This window comes from Heptranchias perlo, chromosome 14, assembly GCF_035084215.1.
Source record: "Heptranchias perlo isolate sHepPer1 chromosome 14, sHepPer1.hap1, whole genome shotgun sequence".
NCBI lineage: Eukaryota > Metazoa > Chordata > Chondrichthyes > Hexanchiformes > Hexanchidae > Heptranchias > Heptranchias perlo.
Window position 1 is genome coordinate 25,903,988 of NC_090338.1, and position 23,030 is coordinate 25,927,017.

The 23,030-nt window shown below is 41.1% G+C and overlaps 1 protein-coding gene across 2 annotated transcripts in view; it reads left to right on the top strand.

Annotated features, from left to right (window-relative positions):
- Positions 1 to 20,733, top strand: part of gabrb2a (gamma-aminobutyric acid type A receptor subunit beta2a) — a 302,038-nt gene extending 281,305 nt beyond the window's left edge. For both annotated transcript variants that reach the window (XM_067996136.1, XM_067996135.1), the window contains 3 exons: positions 6,524 to 6,676; positions 12,205 to 12,446; positions 17,340 to 20,733. In XM_067996136.1, coding sequence (XP_067852237.1) covers positions 6,524 to 6,676; positions 12,205 to 12,446; positions 17,340 to 17,687 — 743 coding nt within the window. In that variant the 3' untranslated portion in view covers positions 17,688 to 20,733. The remainder of the gene's footprint in view (positions 1 to 6,523; positions 6,677 to 12,204; positions 12,447 to 17,339) is intronic.
- The last annotated feature ends 2,297 nt before the right edge of the window (positions 20,734 to 23,030 follow it).

Here is a 23,030-nt window from a genome sequence, read left to right on the forward strand (position 1 = left end):
TATAAGTGCACATTATTGTCACTCAATGCGCTCATATCAAATTCTTCTCTCCATTATTTTGTTGGAAGTATTGACATATTGTAAGTATTTTAAATGGTTATAATAGCAGGGAGAACGATTTGATATGAGTGGAACTGGTCGGATTGTGTGCCATGCAGTTCCATTGTGTTAGTGAGGGATCACTTTGGGACCAGTGATCATAATTCCATTAGTTTTAAGATAGCTATGGAGAATGATAGGTCTGGCCCAAAAGTTAAAATTCTAAATTGGGGAAAGGCCAATTTTGATGGTATTAGACAGGAACTTTCAGAAGTTGATTGGGAGAGTCTGTTGGCAGGCAAAGGGACGTCTGGTAAGTGGGAGGCTTTCAAAAGTGTGTTAACCAGGGTTCAGGGTAAGCACATTCCTTATAAAGTGAAGGGCAAGGCTGGTAGAAGTAGGGAACCTTGGATGACTCGGGAGATTGAGGCCCTAGTCAAAAAGAAGAAGGAGACATATGACATGCATAGGCAGCTGGGATCAAGTGGATCCCTTGAAGAGTATAGAGATTGCTGGAGTAGAGTTAAGAGAGAAATCAGGAGGGCAAAAAGGGGACATGAGGTTGCTTTGGCAGATAAGGCAAAGGAGAATCCAAAGAGCTTCTGCAAATACATAAAGGGCAAAAGAGTAACTAGGGAGAGAGTAGGGCCTCTTAAGGGTCAACAAGGTCATCTATGTGCGGAACCACAAGAGATGGGTGAGATCCTGAATGAATATTTCACATCGGTATTTACGGTTGAGAAAGGCATGGATGTTAGGGAACTTGGGGAAATAAATAATGATGTCTTGAGGAGTGTACATATTACAGAGAGGGAGGTGCTTGAAGTCTTAACGCGCATCAAGGTAGATAAATCTCCGGGACCTGATGAAATGTATCCCAGGACGTTATGGGAGGTTAGGGAGGAAATTGCGGGTCCCCTAGCAGAGATATTTGAATCATCCACCGCTACAGGTGAGGTGCCTGAAGATTGGAGGGTAGCAAATGTTGTGCCTTTGTTTAAGAAGGGCGGCAGGGAAAAGCCTGGGAACTACAGACCGGTGAGCCTGACATCTGTAGTGGGTAAGTTGTTCGAGGGTATTCTGAGGGACAGGATCTACAGGCATTTGGAGAGGCAGGGACTGATTAGGAACAGTCAGCATGGTTTTGTGAGAGGAAAATCATGTCTCACGAATTTGATTGAGTTTTTTGAAGGGGTAACCAAGAAGATAGATGAGGGCTGTGCAGTAGACGTGGTCTACATGGACTTCAGCAAAGCCTTTGACAAGGTACCGCATGGTAGGTTATTACATAAGGTTAAATCTCATGGGATCCAAGGTGAGGTAGCCAATTGGATACAAAATTGGCTTGACGACAGAAGACAGAGGGTGGTTGTAGAGGGTTGTTTTTCAAACTGGAGGCCTGTGTCCAGCGGTGTGCCTCAGGGATCGGTGCTGGGTCCGCTGTTATTTGTTATTTATATTAATGATTTGGATGAGAATTTAGGAGGCATGGTTAGTAAGTTTGCAGATGACACCAAGATTGGTGGCATTGTGGACAGTGAAGAAGGTTATCTAGGATTGCAACGGGATCTTGATAAATTGGGCCAGTGGGCCGATGAATGGCAGATGGAGTTTAATTTAGATAAATGTGAGGTGATGCATTTTGGTAGATCGAATCGGGCCAGGACCTACTCCGTTAATGGTAGGGCGTTGGGGAGAGTTACAGAACAAAGAGATCTAGGAGTACAGGTTCATAGCTCCTTGAAAGTGGAGTCACAGGTGGATAGGGTGGTGAAGAAGGCATTCGGCATGCTTGGTTTCATTGGTCAGAACATTGAATACAGGAGTTGGGATGTCTTGTTGAAGTTGTACAAGACATTAGTAAGGCCACACTTGGAATACTGTGTACAGTTCTGGTCACCCTATTATAGAAAGGATATTATTAAACTAGAAAGAGTGCAGAAAAGATTTACTAGGATGCTACCGGGACTTGATGGTTTGACTTATAGGGAGAGGTTAGATAGACTGGGACTTTTTTCCCTGGAGAGTAGGAGGTTAAGGGGTGATCTTATAGAAGTCTATAAAATAATGAGGGGCATAGATAAGGTAGATAGTCAAAATCTTTTCCCAAAGGTAGGGGAGTCTATAACGAGGGGACATAGATTTAAGGTGAGAGGGGAGAGATACAAAAGGGTCCAGAGGGGCAATTTTTTCACTCAAAGAGTGGTGAGTGTCTGGAACGAACTGCCAGAGGCAGTAGTAGAGGCGGGTACAATTTTGTCTTTTAAAAAGCATTTGGACAGTTACATGGGTAAGATGGGTATAGAGGGATATGGGCCAAGTGCAGGCAATTGGGACTAGCTTAGTGGTACAAACTGGGCGACATGGACATGTTGGGCCGAAGGGCCTGTTTCCATGTTGTAACTTCTGTGATTCTATGATTGTACTATTGATTATAATTATACTAAATTATATCTGTTATTGGGTTAATTCTTACACCATGGTCGATAGAGCCGATGAGGTTCAGCAAAGGTAAGTTTGAGTTTTTTTATGGGGCTTGGAGAAGCAGAAGTGTACCCTCCTACACTTACATTGCTGCCGGCCTAGGGCTCAATATTGATTGACCCCATAGTGTGGTGGAAAATAGCAAGCAGAAGTTTTTATTTTTTAAATTTGCATTTATTATAACATTGGTAAATGACTTAACATTTGCACCTGAATTGCAGTTGTGGAATGATTTGTAATATATTAACCAAATATGAGAATCTTCCTCTAATTTAACAGATTTCTCTTTCTACCTCTCCCCACTAAATGGTTTGTTATAAATATAGAAACAATGGAACCAGTAATCAAGAACAGTTTAAAATGCTGCCATCACTGTGTTTGTGTTGTGTGATACATTGCAGATTTCACGAATCAAATAAGTGCCAGTTTCAAAAATAATCTGCTTCAAATAAACTATTAGTATTCAGTCCACCAGAGTGCTGTCCAATTATGTTAAAAGCACTTTTTAAAACTAACAATGTTGAGAGCATTTTGTTAATAATAATGCACTGTAAAAATTCACAATGCTGTCTCTAAACATCTTAGTTATTACTAATGGGATTTAAAATCTGTTGCTGAGTCTGAGGTTTTCGCTGTAAAATGTCATGATAGTCCAGGGAATAAAATTACCTGTGTCTGGTCAAGTTATTGCAGCCTGTCCAAGAGCCAGCCCCACAACTTAATTCTTGTTTGTTATGAGATGGTATTGCAAAGCACCAAGGCATCCTCATGTCTCTCGTAGAAGCCAACCAGGGCTACATATTCTTCTTGGGCCAATTCCACTATTGATCAGATGTAATACCTTAATGCTAATTTGGAGTTGTAATATGTAGATTATCTTTCAGATTATACATAGAGGTAACAGAGATACCTTGGATTGATTGCAAGACTGTAATCTAATCGAGTGGTTTATATCAAGAATAATGGATATCTGTTTGTTTGAAATTTAATATATAAATGGGAAGGTCCTGAACTAGATAGTAAATTTTCTTGGACCTCAATGAAAAGGAAAATTGAGTGGGTATAAAATGGGCGACACACCCGCTGCCAATCATTTCCCACACGACGAGAACAGTTAAAATCAGCTCCAAAGTTTTGTACTGCCCTTCTCAAACCACTAAATTAAAGTTATGATTGCAACTTTTAAATGCCTTGCACATGTTTCTCTGTTGCTGTCAGTGCTGTGGAATTATGCAAATTAAATGGGACCTATTCTGTTCCATCTAGCTCCACAGGTTTTACAATGTCTGCAATTCATAAAAATTATTATAAATCCCATTACATATCTGTTTCTTTCTTGAAGCAATCAAGAAAACACAAGGTTTAGAAAAATCTGAATTGAATAATCGGCACCTGTGCTTAACACCTGAACCAAACTACCAATCCTCAACAATGCAACACTTCCTCAGTAATGCACACTTTTATCTCTACAAGCACTGCAGTGTCAGTTTAGATTACACCCTCAAGACCTGGTCTGGGACTTTGGACTCAAACCTACAACCTTCTGGTCTAAGGCAAAACCGTTACACAAAATTGAGTCCTAATACCTCTAAATCTCCCCAATCTTCCAATCTATAAGGACAAGGACATTTGTCATAGACTTGATGGTGAAGTGTTGTGCCTTACTGGCTGAAATTTAGATAGATGTGCCCAGTTTTGCTATACTTCTCCTCTAACCATGCACAAAAGTGGTCCTGCTTCTATGAACAGATAAGCCCTGCTTCAAGTTCCAATTGACTTGTACGATCTGAAAAACAGCTCAGTATAATGCATTCCAATCGTTTATAGCCTTACAAACTGTATGGAAATGTTACACACTCAATCAGACATATAAACTAGCTTTCTATATTTTTTCTGGTACATTGCTGTCTCAACATTGTAATACAATTTCAAGCAACAGTCTATCCAATTTTTCACCAAAACGTTTCTGTCTAAATTAATCTTGCATGAATGCAATTCTAGGCCACTGTTCAGCAGTTCTCTATTAAGGACTCACTACTAATCATGACTTGTCTGTGTATCACTTTATTTGGAAAAGCGTTCAATAAGAGATCACTCAAGTTGGAATTTTTTTCTTCCCTCTCTTCCTACCCTCCACTTACTCTATTCAGGAGGATGGAATCTTATAAAATGTAGGAGGGAGGTAGATTAACAGGTGTAAGTAATACTTTATAATTTATCCCTCCACACATAGCTATAAACTACTGTCTATAATATTAGCAGAACATTATCTTGGATGTGTTATAGTCAGCCATGTAACATGATAAGTAAGTGAAACAAAATGTACAACTCATAAGAGCCAGAATTGGATGAAAATGACACTATTTTGACAGAAACATTGGCCAGGAATTTCCTCGGAGCAGTTTCCACTCTGTCATCGTAAATTTAGAAGTTACGATGGCAGAGTGGAAACTGGTAATAGAGTGCAAACAGACAATAGAGTACAAACATAACTACCATTTCAGGCCATAATCAGTAGGCAAATGGTGATTTTTAAAATTTTAATATAAGAACTTGGCTCATTTAATGCACAAGGAGAAAATCTAACACATTAAGATTCTTTTTATTAAACATTATCAAGGATGTGTTATAGTCAGCCATGTAACATGATAAGTAAGTGAAACCAAATGTACAACCAGAACTGGATGAAAATCTAGTTAAAAATGAAATTGTAGGTTGTTAAGGTAAGTGTAGATACACAGGATCAACTCTAGCGTGCACAATGACCTGGTGCTGCTTGGACTATGGAGATGTCTCCTATCAATGTCACTGCTTAGGGTTAAATAATGTAGGTTGTATTTTTTGTTCAATTGAAGAGTCATTTCTAGAGCTTTATTTTCTTGGAAGTTTACTAAGAGGCTAACGGGGGAATTTTATCTCCCTCCATCCAACGGAAAGTGGGTGGTATGGGAGTTAGAAATCGAAATGGTCCACTTAACGCTCTTTTTCCACTTCAGGGCTTTCTTAAAGCCGGGAGGCTGTGATGCTCACCTGATTCAGGCAGGAGCTTCATGTATTTATGCTAATTGGGGTCTTATCACGTGGAAAGGACTCTGAAGTCATTTAACGGCCTACTGGACGGAGCATCCACCTTGGACACTTTTTGTGGGTCCAGGAGGAGCAGGAATGCTTTGCACCCCCCCAACGGTTTGCCTGCACGTATCGCTGTGAAGTTAAAATTCCCCCTTAAATAAATTGTATAGAGTTCATGATGTGCTAATTACACGTTTCTTACAAAAGGGAAGCTCCATAAACAGAATGGCTATGACTCTAATGTTCTGATATGTTATTAATATCACAAGTTGGTTATAATCAGCCTTCTGAGTGAACATTGCTGCAATGTTACATTCTATTTAAACAGACTAATACCTGTAACTATCCCAATATTCATGATTACATTATTAGAAAATAAAATAACTTTTAAGAGCTGAAATGTCATTTTGTTCCCAATATGTGACAGCTCCTAAGGAAAGGCTCCCAAATATGATTTAGAGAATTCCTTTAATACTATTTTTGAATTTAATTGTGTATCAAATAGATTGTGTGTGATAACAGTTATGGGAGCTACTAACAGTAACAACTAGTAAAAAATAAAAGTCATAAAACATGAAAACATACATTGCATCCAATTATAGATAGCAGGGAGTGACTCCATAGCTGCACTAAATTTGTAGCCTCAGATGTTGGCTTTAAACTGTTCAAGCTTCAGCCTTGTTGTTTATGTCACCTTACTCCCAATTAGATTATTAACCTTCTAAATGTCACTCAGGTATCCCTCATTTTCAGTAATAACTGATGAGTAATGTGGATTACAACCTGGGAAACCTTTAAAACATCAGGGAGTCAAAAATAATGATTTTTTTTGCTTGTTGGGAATGAAATACTATGCACTTATTTATTGCAGACCTAACTTTCTGTTCACTGCCAAAACTTAAAGTATTTATGTAATATTGTTTTCCAGGTGCCTACCCCAGGCTTTCCCTCAGCTTCAAACTTAAAAGAAACATTGGTTACTTCATTCTGCAAACATACATGCCCTCTATCTTGATCACCATCCTCTCATGGGTGTCTTTCTGGATTAATTATGATGCATCTGCTGCACGAGTTGCTTTAGGTATGACTTTTTAAGTATTTGCAGGTTAGCATACTTATTGTTATTTATTTCTTCCTTCTGTACTGCATTAGTATGGTGTGTTTCACTGTCAGGAAATAATTTTGAGTAACTATAATTAAGTTCCCTAATCATGCATACCATGATCTGGAAACATTGACCATTTATTGCTAGCTGCACATGAAGACCATTTATTTCTGAATGATCACTACCTAACTCAGATCTCAACATGCTCCAGCATTAACTCCTGTAATAACAACCTGCTATGGAGCACATCCATTTTAAGTTCTATATATACACTCAGACAGAATATTTAATCATTTAAATGTTTAAATATTTTAACCATCTAATGAGAATTTTTCACAGACTTACTGCCAGGTTAAGTCGTTTAAAAATCTGAGAACTTTTCTATTTAGTACCAATGCCAGGTAGCTTTCTGATTGATACTTTCAACCACTTGTGTTACTTGTGACCTTTACATGTTATTCAGTAACATTGTCAGAAAATGCAAGATTCCTAACGCCTAAATGCTCCACTTTCAAACTTGATACTCAGGTCTCATTGAGGATACTCTCACAAGATAGCTTATTGTATGACAATCAGCTCAATCCACTTCAATAGCTATAGAGAGTACTCTATTATTGTTTGAGATGTAGACAGTGATTTTTGAAACTTGAAATAGACTAGAAAAATAATGGCCTGTCCAGGGCCAATCTGACCTTCTAAAGTGAACTGCAGTACTCCCAAGGCTTAAACGAGTAAAATATTTTTTTAATATAAACTCTTCGGGGTCAATTTTCGGATGGTCGAGTGGATGCGTTCGTGGCGGGGGGGCTCCTAAAATTGGGGATTCCTGGAGCGGGTCCGGAGCCCGGCTTCAACCCGCCCACTTCCGGGTTCCACATGCGGGACTCTCACCGGCAATCAAAGCCGGCGGGATCCCACTTAAGATCATTATCTGTATACTTGAGGTCGTTTACAGATCTCATTAGTTGGAGATTTTAGGTGGATTCGGATTTTGGACTACCCAGGGTGTGTTTCCCATGCTGGGGGAAACACTCCCTGTTTAAACAGACGTGTTGCAGCCAGTAGCCAGTGGCAGCTGCAAAGGTCCATTTAACAGGTGCGGGGTAAACCCTCATTCATTGCAGCAGGGCACTCTGTCACCTCAGACAAAGTTTTGCCTACCACACCGTTGTCTCCACACTCTAAATTGTTAAATCATACCCTAAACTCTGCTGTCCAAACACATTTACCTACTTTGTGGACCCCCTCACACTCACACCGTCAGGATGGGGTTGGGGGTGGGGGGTCTATTGCTGCATTCATCACTCTATTGGAGGATGAGCAACATCGCCAGCCTCGCCAGGCATGCTGTCCACCTCCACCACGTGGAGCCGCACAGCACAGTGCTGTGCAACAGGCACCTGCACAAAGTAGTCGTGCAACTACACATATACCCACTGTAGGGTGACCCAATGGATGGCATCAAGGGTGTTCATGGAGAACCTCATGAAAGGGCATTATTGCACAAGCCAGTCAAGAATGGCCAAGACGTGGCAGTAGTGGTGACAATGTAATATGTAATGTGAGTTGATCAGAAATCAAATATAAGTAGAAACCATAACAAACCCTCAAACACCCTTGTGCATCCCCTTCATGCTCACGACACATTTGCCTTACGCTTCCTATTACACATACGTGATGCATGCCCTCTGGCTGCAGCACAGGTAGTGGCAGGTGGGGTGAGGCTGACCGTGAAAGAGAAGTATGAGAGGGTCAGTATGAGACAGAGCCATGAGATTGTATGAGGATTGGGTTGAGTGGTAGTGGTGGGATGAGTACTGGAGAGGTGAGGAAGTGCAGGTAAGATGAGGATGAGGGTTCTGTGGGTGTGAAGAGTGATGTGATAGAGTAGTGTTGGCAGTGCAGAAGGAGATGTGGGATGGGGACGGTGATGTGGCAGACGGAGTGTAGGGGAATGAGTAGGAGTACTCACTTTGGCTGACCTGGTTAGGTCATTGAAGCGCCTCCTGCACTGTATGCAGGTGCGTGATATGTTGGTGGTGCTGGTGACCTCCTCTGCCACCTCGAGCTAGGCCTTCGTGGTGGCAGAGGCAGGCCACTTCCTCCCGTCTGCCGGGTAGAAGATCTCCCTCCTCTTCCTCCTCCTCCTCCTCCTCCTCACCACCCCATCCAGTAAGACCTGGAGTGAGGCATCATTAAACCTGGGAGCAGCCTTCCCCTAGGCAACTCCATGCTGTAATTTTGCCTATTTTCTGCAGCATCAGTCAGTGGAGGACTGCCCCTTTAAATAGGGTTCCTCCAGCTAACAGCCTATGATGCGGGTGCGCAGTCCGCCCGCTGCACAGCTTTCCAGCGCGAAACCCGGAAGCCAAAGTAAGTGGCTTCAATTTACTTACGATCGCGTGCCAAACCCACCGAGTTCACTGGGCGCGTCACCCAATGGGCAGCTGCAAAGGTCCATTTGACAGGTGCGGGGGGGAGACCCTCACTCATTGCAGGAGGCCACTCTGTCACTTGGGACAAAGTTTGGCCTCCACCACCCTCCTTCTGACAAGAAAATTCACCAACTTGCACACTTACCCCGGGGTCCAGAGACATGTACCTACCTTGCGGACCCCCTCAGATGTACATCTTCCGGATGGGGGCCGGCGTAGCTGCAGTCATGACATCCTCAGAGGGCGAACAGCATCACCAGCCTCGCCGTCCACGCCGTCCACCTCTGACACGTGGAGCTCCACAACAGAGTGCTGTGACACAGCCACCTGCACAGCAGGAGGGAGGGCAACCGCAGAGAGAGATGCGTCGCAGAGGGCACTACCCTCGCCACAGGGTCCACAGACTGAGGCTCAGCTTCCTGGACCTCTCTGAGCAGCAGTGCACACGGAGTCGTGTAGTCGTGGACATCTGCAGCCTCCTTCATGCCGAGCTGCTCCCAGTTGGCCCGAGCAACATCTTCTTACCTGTCGCTGTCAAAGTCACCACTGCCCTCAACAACTTCTCCTCCGCATCCTTCCAGGGTGCCACCGGGGACATCGCCGACGTCTCTCAGTCGTTTGCACAAAAGAGCCCTGTAAATACACCTACACCACTCTGCAGTGACACAATGGGTGTCATCAGTTGTGGGTCTTCATTGTGATCCTCAGGAAAGGGCATTATTGCACAAACCAGACAAGATTCGCAAAGAGGTGGCAGTAGTGGTGCCAATATAACATGTAATGTGAGTTGGTCAGAAATTCAATATAAGTAAAAACCATGACAAACCCTCAAACACCCTTGTGCATCCCCTTCATGCTCACAACACGTTTGCCTTACGCTGCCTACTGCACATATGTGATGCATGCCCTGTGACTGCAGCACAGGTAGTGGCGGGTTGAGTGAGGCTGACTGTGAAAGAGATGCAAGAGAGGGTGAGTATGAGATAGAGCCATGAGATTGTATGAGGATTGGGTTGAGTGGTAGTGGCGGGATGAGTACCAGCGAGGTGAGTAAGTGCAGGTAAGATGAGGATGAGGTTTGAGTGGGTATGAGGGGTGATGTGACAGAGTAGTGTTGGCAGTACAGAAGGAGATGTGGGGTGGGGGCGGCGATGTGGCAGATGGAGTGTAGGGGAATGAGTAAGTGTACTCACTTTGGCTGACCTACTGAGGTCATTGGAGCGCCTCCTGCACTGTATGCAGGTGGGCGATATGTTGGTGGTGCAGGTGACCTCCTCTGCCACCTCAAGCCAGGCCTTCCTGGTGGCAGTGGCAGGCCGCTTCCTCCCGCCCACCGGGGGAAATATCTCAGTCCTCCCCCTCCTCCTCACCCCATCTAATGATACCTGGAGTGAGGCATCATTAAACTGGGAGCAGCCTTCCCCCTGTGCTGCTCCATGCTGTAATTTTTGCTATTTGTTGCAGCATCTGTCAGTGGAGGACTGCCCCTTTAAATAGAGCTCCTCCAGCTGACAGACCTTACTGCGCATGCGCAGCCCGCCCGACGCGTAGATCAGCAGTGGGGAACCCGGAAGACCAGGTAAATGGATCCAATTAGGCTGCGATCACGCGGGGGGCAGACTGATTTCGCCGGGCGCGTGAGCCCCCCCGCCGCGAACCCGCAGCCCTGATAACATCGAGCCCATGAACTCCCTTGACATGACCCCCTTCATGTTGGAGATTAGGCAAAAGGTCTACCCATAACCTTCTTCCCCATCCAGGAATTTCAAGGCCATTGTGTGTTGCTTCTTCCAGGTTTATTGGTATACCCTAAATATCTCTCCTATCATGACAGCCTTTGGTGCAATTTACTCAGTTCAAGATCTAGAAGATTATGCAGAATTCTTTATTTCTGTAAATTGTTACTGCTTGGTTTATTTTGGCACAACAGACAAGATCTATGCTGGATCTTGGATCATTTCATTCAGTTGTAAATGCACTTCTGAGTTATTCAGAAGAAGTAGCTCTTTTGTGGTCCTATTTTCATCTGCCCAGGATGCATTTTCTTTATCAGATTACAATTCCAAGCATTCAGGGCACACAGGGAGCTCTGCCTGTGTTTTATAGTTTTTATCAGACTGCAGTTGCATTCTGTAACTTTTTAGGCAGGTACTGGCACATTACAATACATTAAGCACTCTGTATACTGAGGGAGGCATACTCAGGCTTGAGATCAAATAATTCGTTCATCATTTGGCTAGGACATTACTTAAACAAAATTGTGGGTATTGGTACCCTGCATTACTTACTTCAGATGTTAGTTAAAGGTCTTGCAATATTCATACTGGTACATTTGTTCAAAACCAAAATACTGCAGATGCTGGAAATCAGAAATAAAACCAGGAAAAAAATGCTGGAAATACTCAGCATCATCCAGTTCTGACGAAAGGTCATCGACCTGAAACGTTAACTCTGTTTCTTTCTCCACAGATGCTGCCTGACTTGCTGAGAATTTCCAGCATTTTCTGTTTCTTTTTCTGGTACATTTGTGTCGGGTTCTATTTCACAGTTTTGCAATATTTACATTATTATTGACACTTTTTAAAATCCAGTTCTATTTCCATGGAGTAGTAATGTTCATTCACTGATTTCCATTGCCCATACTGACGTATATACCTGCTTGAAGACACACAGGGTAGATTGTCAATCCAGTTTATGTGTTATAATAATACTCATGTCAAACTAGTATGAAATCTACTGATATAGTGATGAGCTTTTTGACTGATATAATAAAGCTATTTGGAAAAGTTACATTGTTAAGAACAGTCTGGAGTATAGTTCATATTGGACTAAATGCCATAGAAACTGGTTTTCTTGTTATTGACTTTTTGACACATTTCTTAAACTATTTCTTCACAGTCCTTGCAAAAAATTATTGTTTACAGTTTTTGAGAATGTCTTCTTTTCGAGACTGTTTAAATGACTTTATTCTTAGTTTTATAGCATTATAAATGGTATATCTAATATGAAAATTTTAGTGTATAAATGTTAATTATCTCACATTCAAGATTATCACATAATACTTTACAGGTATTACTACGGTACTTACTATGACCACAATCAACACCCATCTGCGGGAGACCCTTCCAAAGATCCCCTATGTTAAAGCTATTGATATGTACCTGATGTGCTGCTTTGTGTTTGTGTTTTTGGCCCTACTGGAGTATGCCCTGGTTAACTACATCTTTTTTGGAAGAGGGCCACAGCGTCAAAAGAAGATTGCAGAGAAAGCAGCAAAAGTCAACAATGAGAAGATCAGAGCAGAAGCCAAGGTGATTTTTTGAAGCAAGGTGTTAGGTTGAAGGATTTCAGGGGGCTTTGTGATTAATGCCATTGGGTGAAATGCTTCCTATGGTGTATCAATAGCGGGCCCAAAAGTATTTTACCTGCTGGTATAAAGAAATGAGGAAAATTGTACAGTGTTATTAATTCCTTTCCACCTCCCTGCAGCCACTCAGCATTGCAGTTTTGCAGAAGAAGATGAATAAGATACTTTCATGTCCTGGCACTCCTTTGGCACCTACCAGTTGAAAGCAAAAGCCATACATATCAGACAAGAGCAATACTGGGCTTCATTTTAGCACCCGCTATGGGGTGAGTTCCTGACTGGGGGGCTCCGAAAATCGGGGAATCCCGGAGCGGGTCGGGAGCCCGGCTCCAACCCGCCCACTTCTGGGTTCCCCACAGACGCGCCGACGTGCACACGCAGCCCCCGCATGTGGGACTCCCACAGGCAATTAAAGCCAGCGGGATGCCACTTGACAGTATTTACTGTGATATTTCAGGTCATTAACAGACCTGATTAAGGGACTATGTGAGGAGGGGTGGGATTTTAGAGACAACTGGGACTGTTTCCCATACTGGGGGAAACACTCCCAGTTGAAATGGACATGATGTAGCTGTCAGCCTGTGGCAGCTGCAGAGGTCGATTTGACAGGTGTGGTGGGGAGACCCTCACTCATTGCAGGAGGCCACTCTGTCACTTGGGACAAAGTTTGGCCTCCACCAGTTTTGCCTCCTCCGCCTGACAAGAAAATTCACCAACTTGCACACTTACCCCGGGGCCCAGAGACATGTACCTACCTTGCGGACCCCCTCAAATGTACATCTTCCGGATGGGGGCCGCCGTAGCTGCATTCATGACCTCCTCGGAGGGCGAACAGCATCACCAGCCTCGCTGGCCACGCCGTCCACCTCTGACACGTGGAGCTCCACAACAGAGTGCTGTGATACAGCCACCTGCACAGCAGGAGGGAGGGCAACCGCAGAGAGAGATGCGTCGCAGAAGGCACTACCCTTGCCACAGGGTCCACAGACTGAGGCTCAGCTTCCTGGACCTCTCTGAGCAGCAGTGCACACGGAGGCTCAGAGTCACTCGACATGTAGTCGTGGATATCTGCAGCCTCCTTCATGCCGAGCTGCTCCCGGTTGGCCCGAGCACCATCTTCTTACCTGTAGCTGTCAAAGTCACCACTGCCCTCAACAACTTCATCTCCGCATCCTTCCAGGGTGCCACCGGGGACATCGCCGACGTCTCTCAGTCGTCTGCACAAAAGAGCCCTGCAAATACACCTACACCACTCTGCAGTGACACAATGGGTGTCATCAGTTGTGGGTCTTCATTGTGATCCTCAGGAAAGGGCATTATTGCACAAACCAGACAAGATTTGCAAAGAGGTGGCAGTAGTGGTGCCAATATAATATGTAATGTGAGTTGGTCAGAAATCCAATATAAGTAAAAACCATGACAAACCCTCAAACACCCTTGTGCATCCCCTTCATGCTCACAACATGTTTGCCTTACGCTGCCTACTGCACATATGTGATGCATGCCCTGTGGCTGCAGCACAGGTAGTGGCAGGTTGGGTGAGGCTGACTGTGAAAGAGATGCAAGAGAGGATGAGTATGAGAGAGAGCCATGAGATTGTATGAGGATTGGGTTGAGTGGTAGTGGCGGGATGAGTACCAGCAAGGTGAGTAAGTGCAGGTAAGATGAGGATGAGGTTTGAGTGGGTATGAGGGGTGATGTGACAGAGTAGTGTTGGCAGTGCAGAAGGAGATGTGGGGTGGGGGCGGTGATGTGGCAGATGGAGTGTCGGGGAATGAGTAAGTGTACTCACTTTGGCTGACCTACTTAGGTCATTGGAGCGCCTCCTGCACTGTATGCAGGTGGGCGATATGTTGGTGGTGCAGGTGACCTCCTCTGCAGCCTTCCCCCAGGGCTGCTCCATGCTGAAATTTTTGCTGTTTGTTGCAGCATCTGTCAGTGGAGGACTGCCCCTTTAAATAGAGCTCCTCCAGCTGACAGACCTTACTGCGCATGCGCAGTCCGCCCGACGCGCAGATCAGCGGTGGGGAACCCGGAAGACCAGGTAAGTGGATCCAATTAGGCTGCGATCGCGCGGGGGGCAGACTGATTTCGCCGGGCGCATTACCCACGCGCCCAATAGCCCCCCCGCCGCGAACCCGCAGCCCTGGTAACATCGAGCCCATTATGTGATAATGAAGCTTGGGCTTTTTTTTTTGTTAAATGAGATATTAGATCCTCTGTCACTCACAAGACAGAAATTGAAGAATACATCTATTTATTTTCCTAACTCTAATGTTCCCCCCCCCCAAAAAAAAAGAAATCTAATCCACATCAGAATGGCATATTTAGTTTCCAATAGTAATTGCATTTACATTTTCCACTGTGGCTATAATCAATTCGGTGGTGGAAGCAGAACGAAACCTCTGCCCCTATCCTAACATCTTATTTGGTTATCATTAAGAATGGAGACAGACACTGGGGGGGAAGTCAGGATTGGATAGGAGATTCTGTGGCTGCCATGTAAAGCTAATGTGTAACTCAAGTGACACACTGGCAGCAGGAATATCCAGACCAACTTTTCAAATGCTGTATTTTTTAATATATTCATCTAATTGATTTTACTTAATGGCTGCACGAGGTATACAGCTGGGTTCATGAAGTCACAAGGAAACCACCATCCCAGTACATGCTATAGTCTATTGTTGCACCTGCTCTTCCTGTCTGTGTTCACAAAAAATGGCATTTGCCTTCATTTTACTTTTGTGTAAATGAAAGCTTCTAATTGTGAACTTGCAGATATGATTTAGAAAGGGTCTATTGACACCACTAAATGTACTTGGCCAAGCACAATGGGAGCGCCTTTGGAAGCAAAATAATTGTTATATTCTAACATTCCAATTTGAATTGGCATGTGAGAATGCTCTCAGCTCTCACCGAGTTTGCTGTATTAACTTATACATTGGTTGTGCAATGCTGTACAATAAGGTCTTGCAGAATAGTGAATAATATCTAATACTTCTCAGAAACAACCTGCAATTTCAATAATAATAAAAAGAAATGTTGCATTTTGTAAGTTTAATTCTTCTGCTTCCATCTATAGTTCTAGAGTCTGACCTAGCTGATCTAATAAAGAAAAATGTTAATTTTTAAACTTTAAACGTTAGCTCCAGCGTGGGCCCAAATAATAAAAAAAAGGTTCTCACTGGAATTTTAAAAATTCCCACTGGACCTTAGACAAGGTACAGTGAGGAAAAAAATGTAGTTTCACCCCTGGGACTAGATTTGGACTCATGGGATAAAAAAATCTCTCTAATGGGGGTGAGGATCATAGATTAAATGAATTTGGGCAATCTGAACCCAGCTCCTAGTGATGTAAGTCCACAGCACAAATAGGCATTAACTAACTGGAACTCTCATTCAGAGAGGACATTACGAATGTTTGGTGTGGGAAATTAGAATAGAGTTGCAATTCTGAGGCAGGGATGAAGGCATATTATTGAGGCAAAGTTCAGGAAACTCTACCCTGAATCTACACTGTGCTCCATCAGATATGTGAATTTGTCATGCTGCCACTGGGTCACACAGTAAGAATATGTTTCTTCGCCAATATTGATAGCCCTTATCTAAATAAACACAAAGAAAAAAATTGTCTGGCGTGGCTAAGATCTTCCTATCTCTTGTCGCCTATTGTTTATCTTTTGCCCTTTTTCTTTCTCTGTCTGTCTTTCTCTCTGAGTTTGTCAGTACTCTCACTTTCTGTCTATCGCAGAGTGTACCTTGTCAACCCATGTTGCATGTCAAGCAGATGGATTTTGTGTATGTTTGTAAGATGCATCATGAGAGTTGCAGTTTTGATCCTTTATAGTTTAGAACTACAGTGCTCAGACTGCACCATGATAATTCATAACATGACAACTGGGCAGAACATAAGAACATAAGAAATAGGAGCAGGAGTAGGCCCCACGACCTGCTCTGCCAATCGACAAGGTCATGGTTGATCTAATACATCATCTCCACTTTCCCATCCTATCCATAGAAATTTTATAAATAACAACAGTGAGGTGAAAAAAAATCAAAAATTGAAGGATTTCACTTTTATTAGCGTTTTATACAGTTTAAACTGCTAATTCTTTGTTGTTGAGGGAGCACCGGGAGCCAGAGGGGGATGTTTATGAGTTCCTTTAATGCTGAGCTCAGTCATTGCAACCAGAATTAGACTGTCAGGACTGGTCCTTGACAAATGACTGCCTGTTCAAGGTATTGTTCATTGGAAATTCAATGAGGGGAAAAGCCTCTCTGGTGCAGTAATCCACCTGTGATATCTTCAACAAGAAACAAGAACTACAAATTACACTGTGGAAAGTAAGAGGGAGAAGCAAATTTATTTTATTATCACATAAGTTGTTTTAGGGAGGGAAGAACAAACAAATAAATAAAAGCACTTGAAGCTTAGCCAAATACTTCAAATCTACCAAGGTAGGACAAAAATATATATTTTATAATCTAAATAAAGTGGTAGACAGATAAATTTCAAAAATATATCCATGAGATATATGTTTCAGTATCAGTGACAAGTAAAATTTTACTTTGTATCAGCCACATGACATATTGCTTCAGTAAAGTTGCAGTATTACAGCTATAAATGAGCACAGCAGGACAGTAGTATGAGAAACTGCTCCAGGTCCAAGACTACCCTTAAGTATCATCATGGGAGATTTTATAAAAATATTAAGTTATTTGGAACCTAGTTAAAATTGTAGTGATAAATCTTCATCTAAGTCAAACAACCGTGTGAAATTTCAGGAAAACTATTTGTTGAAAAATGTACAAAATTGTCATTCTTTTTCACCTCTAGATTGATCCACATGAAAACATTCTCCTAAGCACACTTGAGATTAAGAATGAAATGAGTGCTGCTGAGATCACAATGGGCATTGCCGATCCCAGAAGCACCATGATGCCATATGACAGCTCCGGCATTCAGTACAGGAAGGCAGGATTGTCCAGGCACAACTTTGGCAGGAACGCCTTGGAAAGACACGTGGCCCAAAAGAAGAGCAGGCTACGGAGGCGTGCTTCCCAGCTGAAAATTAACATCCCTGATTTGACTGATGTGAATGCCATTGACAAGTGGTCACGGGTGATATTTCCCCTTGTTTTTGGATTCTTCAATGTGGTCTACTGGCTGTATTATGTGAATTAAGCTGAAGAATGTGCACAGACAGTGTCTTTCCACACATTATTTGTTTTGCAACAAGGTGGAACCATCGTTTTGAAACTGAGATTGTTCAGGACAAATTTTGCATGCACTTTAACTCCTTAATGGCTGGCTCTAATTGAACTCTTCATTGATTAAGTTATGTTAATTGAAACTCTTTTGGGCTGTGTCTATAGTTCCATCTGTCACGCTTAAATTCTGGAGGTCATTTTTTTCCTATTTTAAAAAAATGCAGCGGACCAGTCTACACTGCTATCACATCAAAACCTTTGTTAGTTTAAAAGATTTGAATTAGAACAGATCAACTGATGACATTATTTAGTTATAATGTTTCATTTAAGAACAAAAATCCCTTCTTTGGGTTTTCAGTTAATGATTAACAAGTAACTTTAACAATGTTTTATTATTAATTTAAGCATCTTCAAGTCACAGTGCTAGATTGCCAAAACAGTCTTTACATTCAAGGCTGAGAAGCAACAATGCATGCAGGGTGATTAAGAGCTGCTATTAACATAAACAAAAGAATATAACTGTTCCAACTGAAGTCACCATGACCCAAAGTTTAAAGTAGACCTGCAAAATAATTTTAGAACTAGAATTGCAATGCCACATTTGCCTCTTACAGATCTTGTAAAATTACATCAAATCCAGATCCCACAGAGATCTGGTATTTGTATATACATTACAGAGCATTTGAAGTGACAGTGTCAATTGTGTCAAAGATCATGTACATTGTGTTTGTTGAAATTATGCCATTAATACATTTCAAATAACATGGAATTATTTTTCTCCATTGATTATGAATAGGATGAATAGCTAATCCCACTATAAATGCCTCTTGTATACTAAGGATCAAAATCATAGTAAATTCCCAGGCTACAAAAAATATGCCTGGCTGGCAAAGTTTAAATGTTGCAAGCTTTTTGCAGCTGATTGATTACTTTTGTTTGACCACCATATAGAGATCTGCATTGTGACAGCTGATAGCTGTTCCAATCTTTGCCCATCATAAAAAAAGAAAGTGCTCAAATCTTTCACGTGAAGACTATCACTGACATTGCAAGTCAGTAGCCAGGAAAAACAGAGAAAAGCACTGACTCACACATTTATTCATGCGACTTGGTGAAAACATTTTGATTTGTAGGTACCCCCCCCACCGACTACCAATAAAAAGCACATTTTGATTTTCAACTCTATTATGCAGCATTTAACAATACGAAACAATAATGGCCCAGCAATATTCTCTATTCCTGCCAGAAATAATATGCCTCCTTAGAATCACATCAACCTTATGTTTAGTAATTTATAATGTGCCAAATCATTTACGTTGTTCATTGTTTTATTAAAACACACTTTGTATTTTACTGAGTAGCAGGTAGTGTTTTTAATCTGGCTATGACCACTATTCTCCTTTCCTCCTAAGTAGTCCTATGTAACTTGGTAAGCATAATTGCAGAAGAAATTATGACAATAGGGAAAATATCTTTAGGGCAAAGGCTAACATTAAATGATTTAAATTCCTTAGAGTTAAATATATTCTATTTAAGGTAATATAATTATATTATTATGGAACAGTTGTAAAGGAAGCAGTTTCAGTTCAGTTTCATATATTTGTATCAATTTTAAATATGGGTCTTCAGCAGGCTTTGAAAAAGTATGTGTTGATTTTAAATGTTGTGTCGGAAAGTTCTAGGTTGCAAACCACATCATCCCTTAGGCAGTAAACAAAATTTAATTGGCTCTATGTGCTCATTGTTATATGAGAGAAGTATCAATAATTTAAATTAGAAATTTAACTATAAAAAAGTGCTCAGGAGGCAATTACCCAGTGAAGTAACAATTTTTTATAGTTAAGATTATTTTCTGCAATCAGAAGGAATTATGTGGTGCAGTTAAGTTTGGGTTAAGATCCAGTCCAGATAAGTAGAATAAAGATATCTCAGATACTGAGAATGAAAATACTCATTTGTGTTGCAGAAGGGAGCTAAGTGGCGTATCAAAGCATCTCACTTTTCTCCCTCATGACCTGAGTTAGAATCCAACTAAGACAGAAGTGAGGAAGGTATCCTTTTCTCTATTTCAGAGACATATGAAAGGTGTAGCTTAACACACCCTATCCATTTTGGTAACAGAGTTTGGTCCTAGTGTAGGCAGTGGTGGAGTGAAATATTTCTTTCACCGATGATAAAGCTTTAATAATCTTCCAGAGAAATGAGTCTGGGAAGCCTCTGTCACGTTCCTAACTTGTATAAGTCCATAAAACAGAGAAAATAAAAAAATACATTATATAACAATGTGTCTTGGCCACATTAAGTTTTCATTCTCATCAGTGTTTCCTGTTTCCACATGGAGCCAGCTATTCAGGCGTTATGTGTCTTGAAGCTTCTAAACACATTAATACAATTACTCCAATTGTAATGTGTTTCACAACAATCTGTAAATATATATAGTTGTGGGCAGGTAGTGGTATGTATTTTTAGTTTTAGTGCAGATTCATGCAACATTTTAATTTGGTTTCAATACTTTATAAATGTTTACATAAGGAATGCTTTGTTTGTATTTTCCTTAGGAATTATCAGGATTAAAAATGGATTGGATATGGGTAGCTAATTATTAACAGGTTTTCAAGTGTATAAAGAGAGCCGTAAACAGAAATAAGATGAAACATTTTGGTACTTTGAGACAGCCATGAATATAATGTATATGGCAATATTTTTCTTGAACTGTGTTCTCTAGGAGGTGTGCACACAACACAAATCTGATTTTTGCACCCAGTAAACTCAGTATGCTTGAAGAGAAAATAAAATGAACCCAGCAGCTAAAATTGCACGCCAAAAGTTGACTCGCAAAAATGTGCATTGTGCTAGCACCAGTGTGGAAAACCGCATTACATGCTCATATGTTATATATACATTATATGCAACACAACTTTAGTCATTGCAAATGCTAGTTTGTTAAGAATTGAAAGCACACTGTCCATTCAAAGTGGAATATTTCACAATCTAATCAATCAAGTTTAAGATTCTTCACAATAAATACCAAAATGTTCCATTTTTAGGAATTTTTTTTGTTAACCAAAACCAAGAGAATTTACTACTGAAATATGGTTTGGCAATTTAAATTTGGCAGTTGTTAGTATTAACTATTTTACATTTCTAGAGTGTCACTCTGAATGCAGAGTTAGACTTCTTTAATCTGTGATATTTACCTCCTATATTGTTCACAATTTGACAGGTAGTTTTTGTTCCTGGTGTCAGAAACTGCCTAATGCAGATATGTCACCAGTTTGTACATAGCTAATTTGTAATATTGTTGGATGAATCGAATGTACTAAGTAACTGACTAGGACGATGATGTCAGTGAGACAAATCTACTGAAATCATAATGGTTTAAAGTTTAAAAAATGAAAAATTCCTTTATATACTATTTTGAGAGAGGACTTGATTTTTTTTCAAAGTATGAGGTAACAATAGTAGAAAATGAGGCATTTCAGCTTTCTGTCCAGTAGTCAGCACAGTTAGAATTAGGCATCATAGAGATTAGCAACAATAATTAGTTCAGCAACATATCTTCAACACCAAAACATTATGAAAGCATGCACTACTACAACTGCTAACTTTCTGACTACTCGCTGTGCTGGTCTCTGGACTGCTATGTAACATTTTTATAGAGACTATTGTGTTGGGTAGTCATTGGGGAGGGAGGGGCAAATGGGGATGTCTTGGGTTTGGGTCTTTTTTGAGGTAGCTGAAATCTGTATGAAGTATGGGACTGATAAGCTCACTTCACTTGCATCATTTTACAGGGATCTAGTGACAAATCCATTCCATCATCACCCCTAAACAAGCCAATGATCTTGATGACCTTGGATATACTTTCACAGTAGAAACTGATTTGGATGAATAAGTCTAGTATTAAGAAAATGGTAAGTAGCAACAAATAAGTTTTGTTACTATAAACAGACAAATAGAGGAATCAAGAATGAGTGGGATATTTGCTACTTAACATTTTTTGCCAATGCAGTGAATGTTCAATTTCCTTACTACATTAATTGGCAAAGATGAGGTTGAGAATTGCTCTGATCACTTTGAGTAGCAACATCATTTACTGATCTTTTGAATGCATTTATAATGTGACTAAGCCTAGTGATCACAGCAGTTGTTCTCCCTATCCCCCATCATGTTTCAATATCAATTAATGAAATAGAAACTAAACCTCAGGGGCCATTTTTACCTTCACCACCTGGACAGTAACCTGGTGGAGCAGATCACCCGCTCATTATAGAACCTGCCTGATTTCTATCCCACTGGTTCTACAATGGGCAGCCAGATTACTGCCCAGGTGATGTAGGTGATAATTACCTCCTTCAAGCTCTCTGTGAATTGTGTTTTACAGGGATTGAAAAATCCTTTTTATACACTTGAAAATGTTTGCAAAAATTTAAATTATTCAGCACTCCCTCCACATTTCCCCCGAAGAAGCTATTCCCTCCCCCCTCCATCCTATTAGCATTGTTGGATGTCTAAACACACAATTTTTTGTTTTCCTTTCTCCCCTAATTTTATAAAGCAACACATTTCAAATTGTCTCCTTCCTAACCCAACAGCTTCAACAATTGTCCACACATTGGGTCTATTTACATACAGTCATTAGAGATGATATCTAGTGGCTGACCTGTTGGTTATTTGCCTGTTGTGGTGCGTAGTTCTAATAAGGCAGCTCAGGCTGATTATTCACCAATATCAAAAAGTATGAATAATTGATATCACATTCTACTGAAGAATTTAATCAGAAAATAGAACCCGGTATCTGTTGAAAATGGTATTACTGGGCGATGCAGTTTTAAAAGAAAGAATTAAATTCTCTTCCACTCCCATCCCATTATTGAGGAGGTCAAATTAGATGACAAAAATCTCACTTCCTGGTGTCACAAAATAGCTCAAGTCTAGTCAATTAATTTAACTATATAAGAAAAATAATAAAGTCATGACAATAAACAAGGCAACATATGTAAACATGTTAATTTAACATGGAATTAGACATCAACATGGTTTCAGAGCAACTGCTTTGCTGACATGGGCATCTATGCATAAATGGCCACAGGAACATACATGTTGCCATTTTTTGCACAAATTCTAGTTGCTTGTCATCTTCATTATCAAATAGAGTTTAGCTGTATGTATTACAAGTTGATTATGTGCTTGCAGCTTCATTTATTATAAGGTTTAACATATTTCTTTGTGCACTAAATATCATAATTTGCACTAAATCTGATTTTGATTTTATATCATGTTCTTCAGTGCCAAGAAACAGATATATAATTGATAT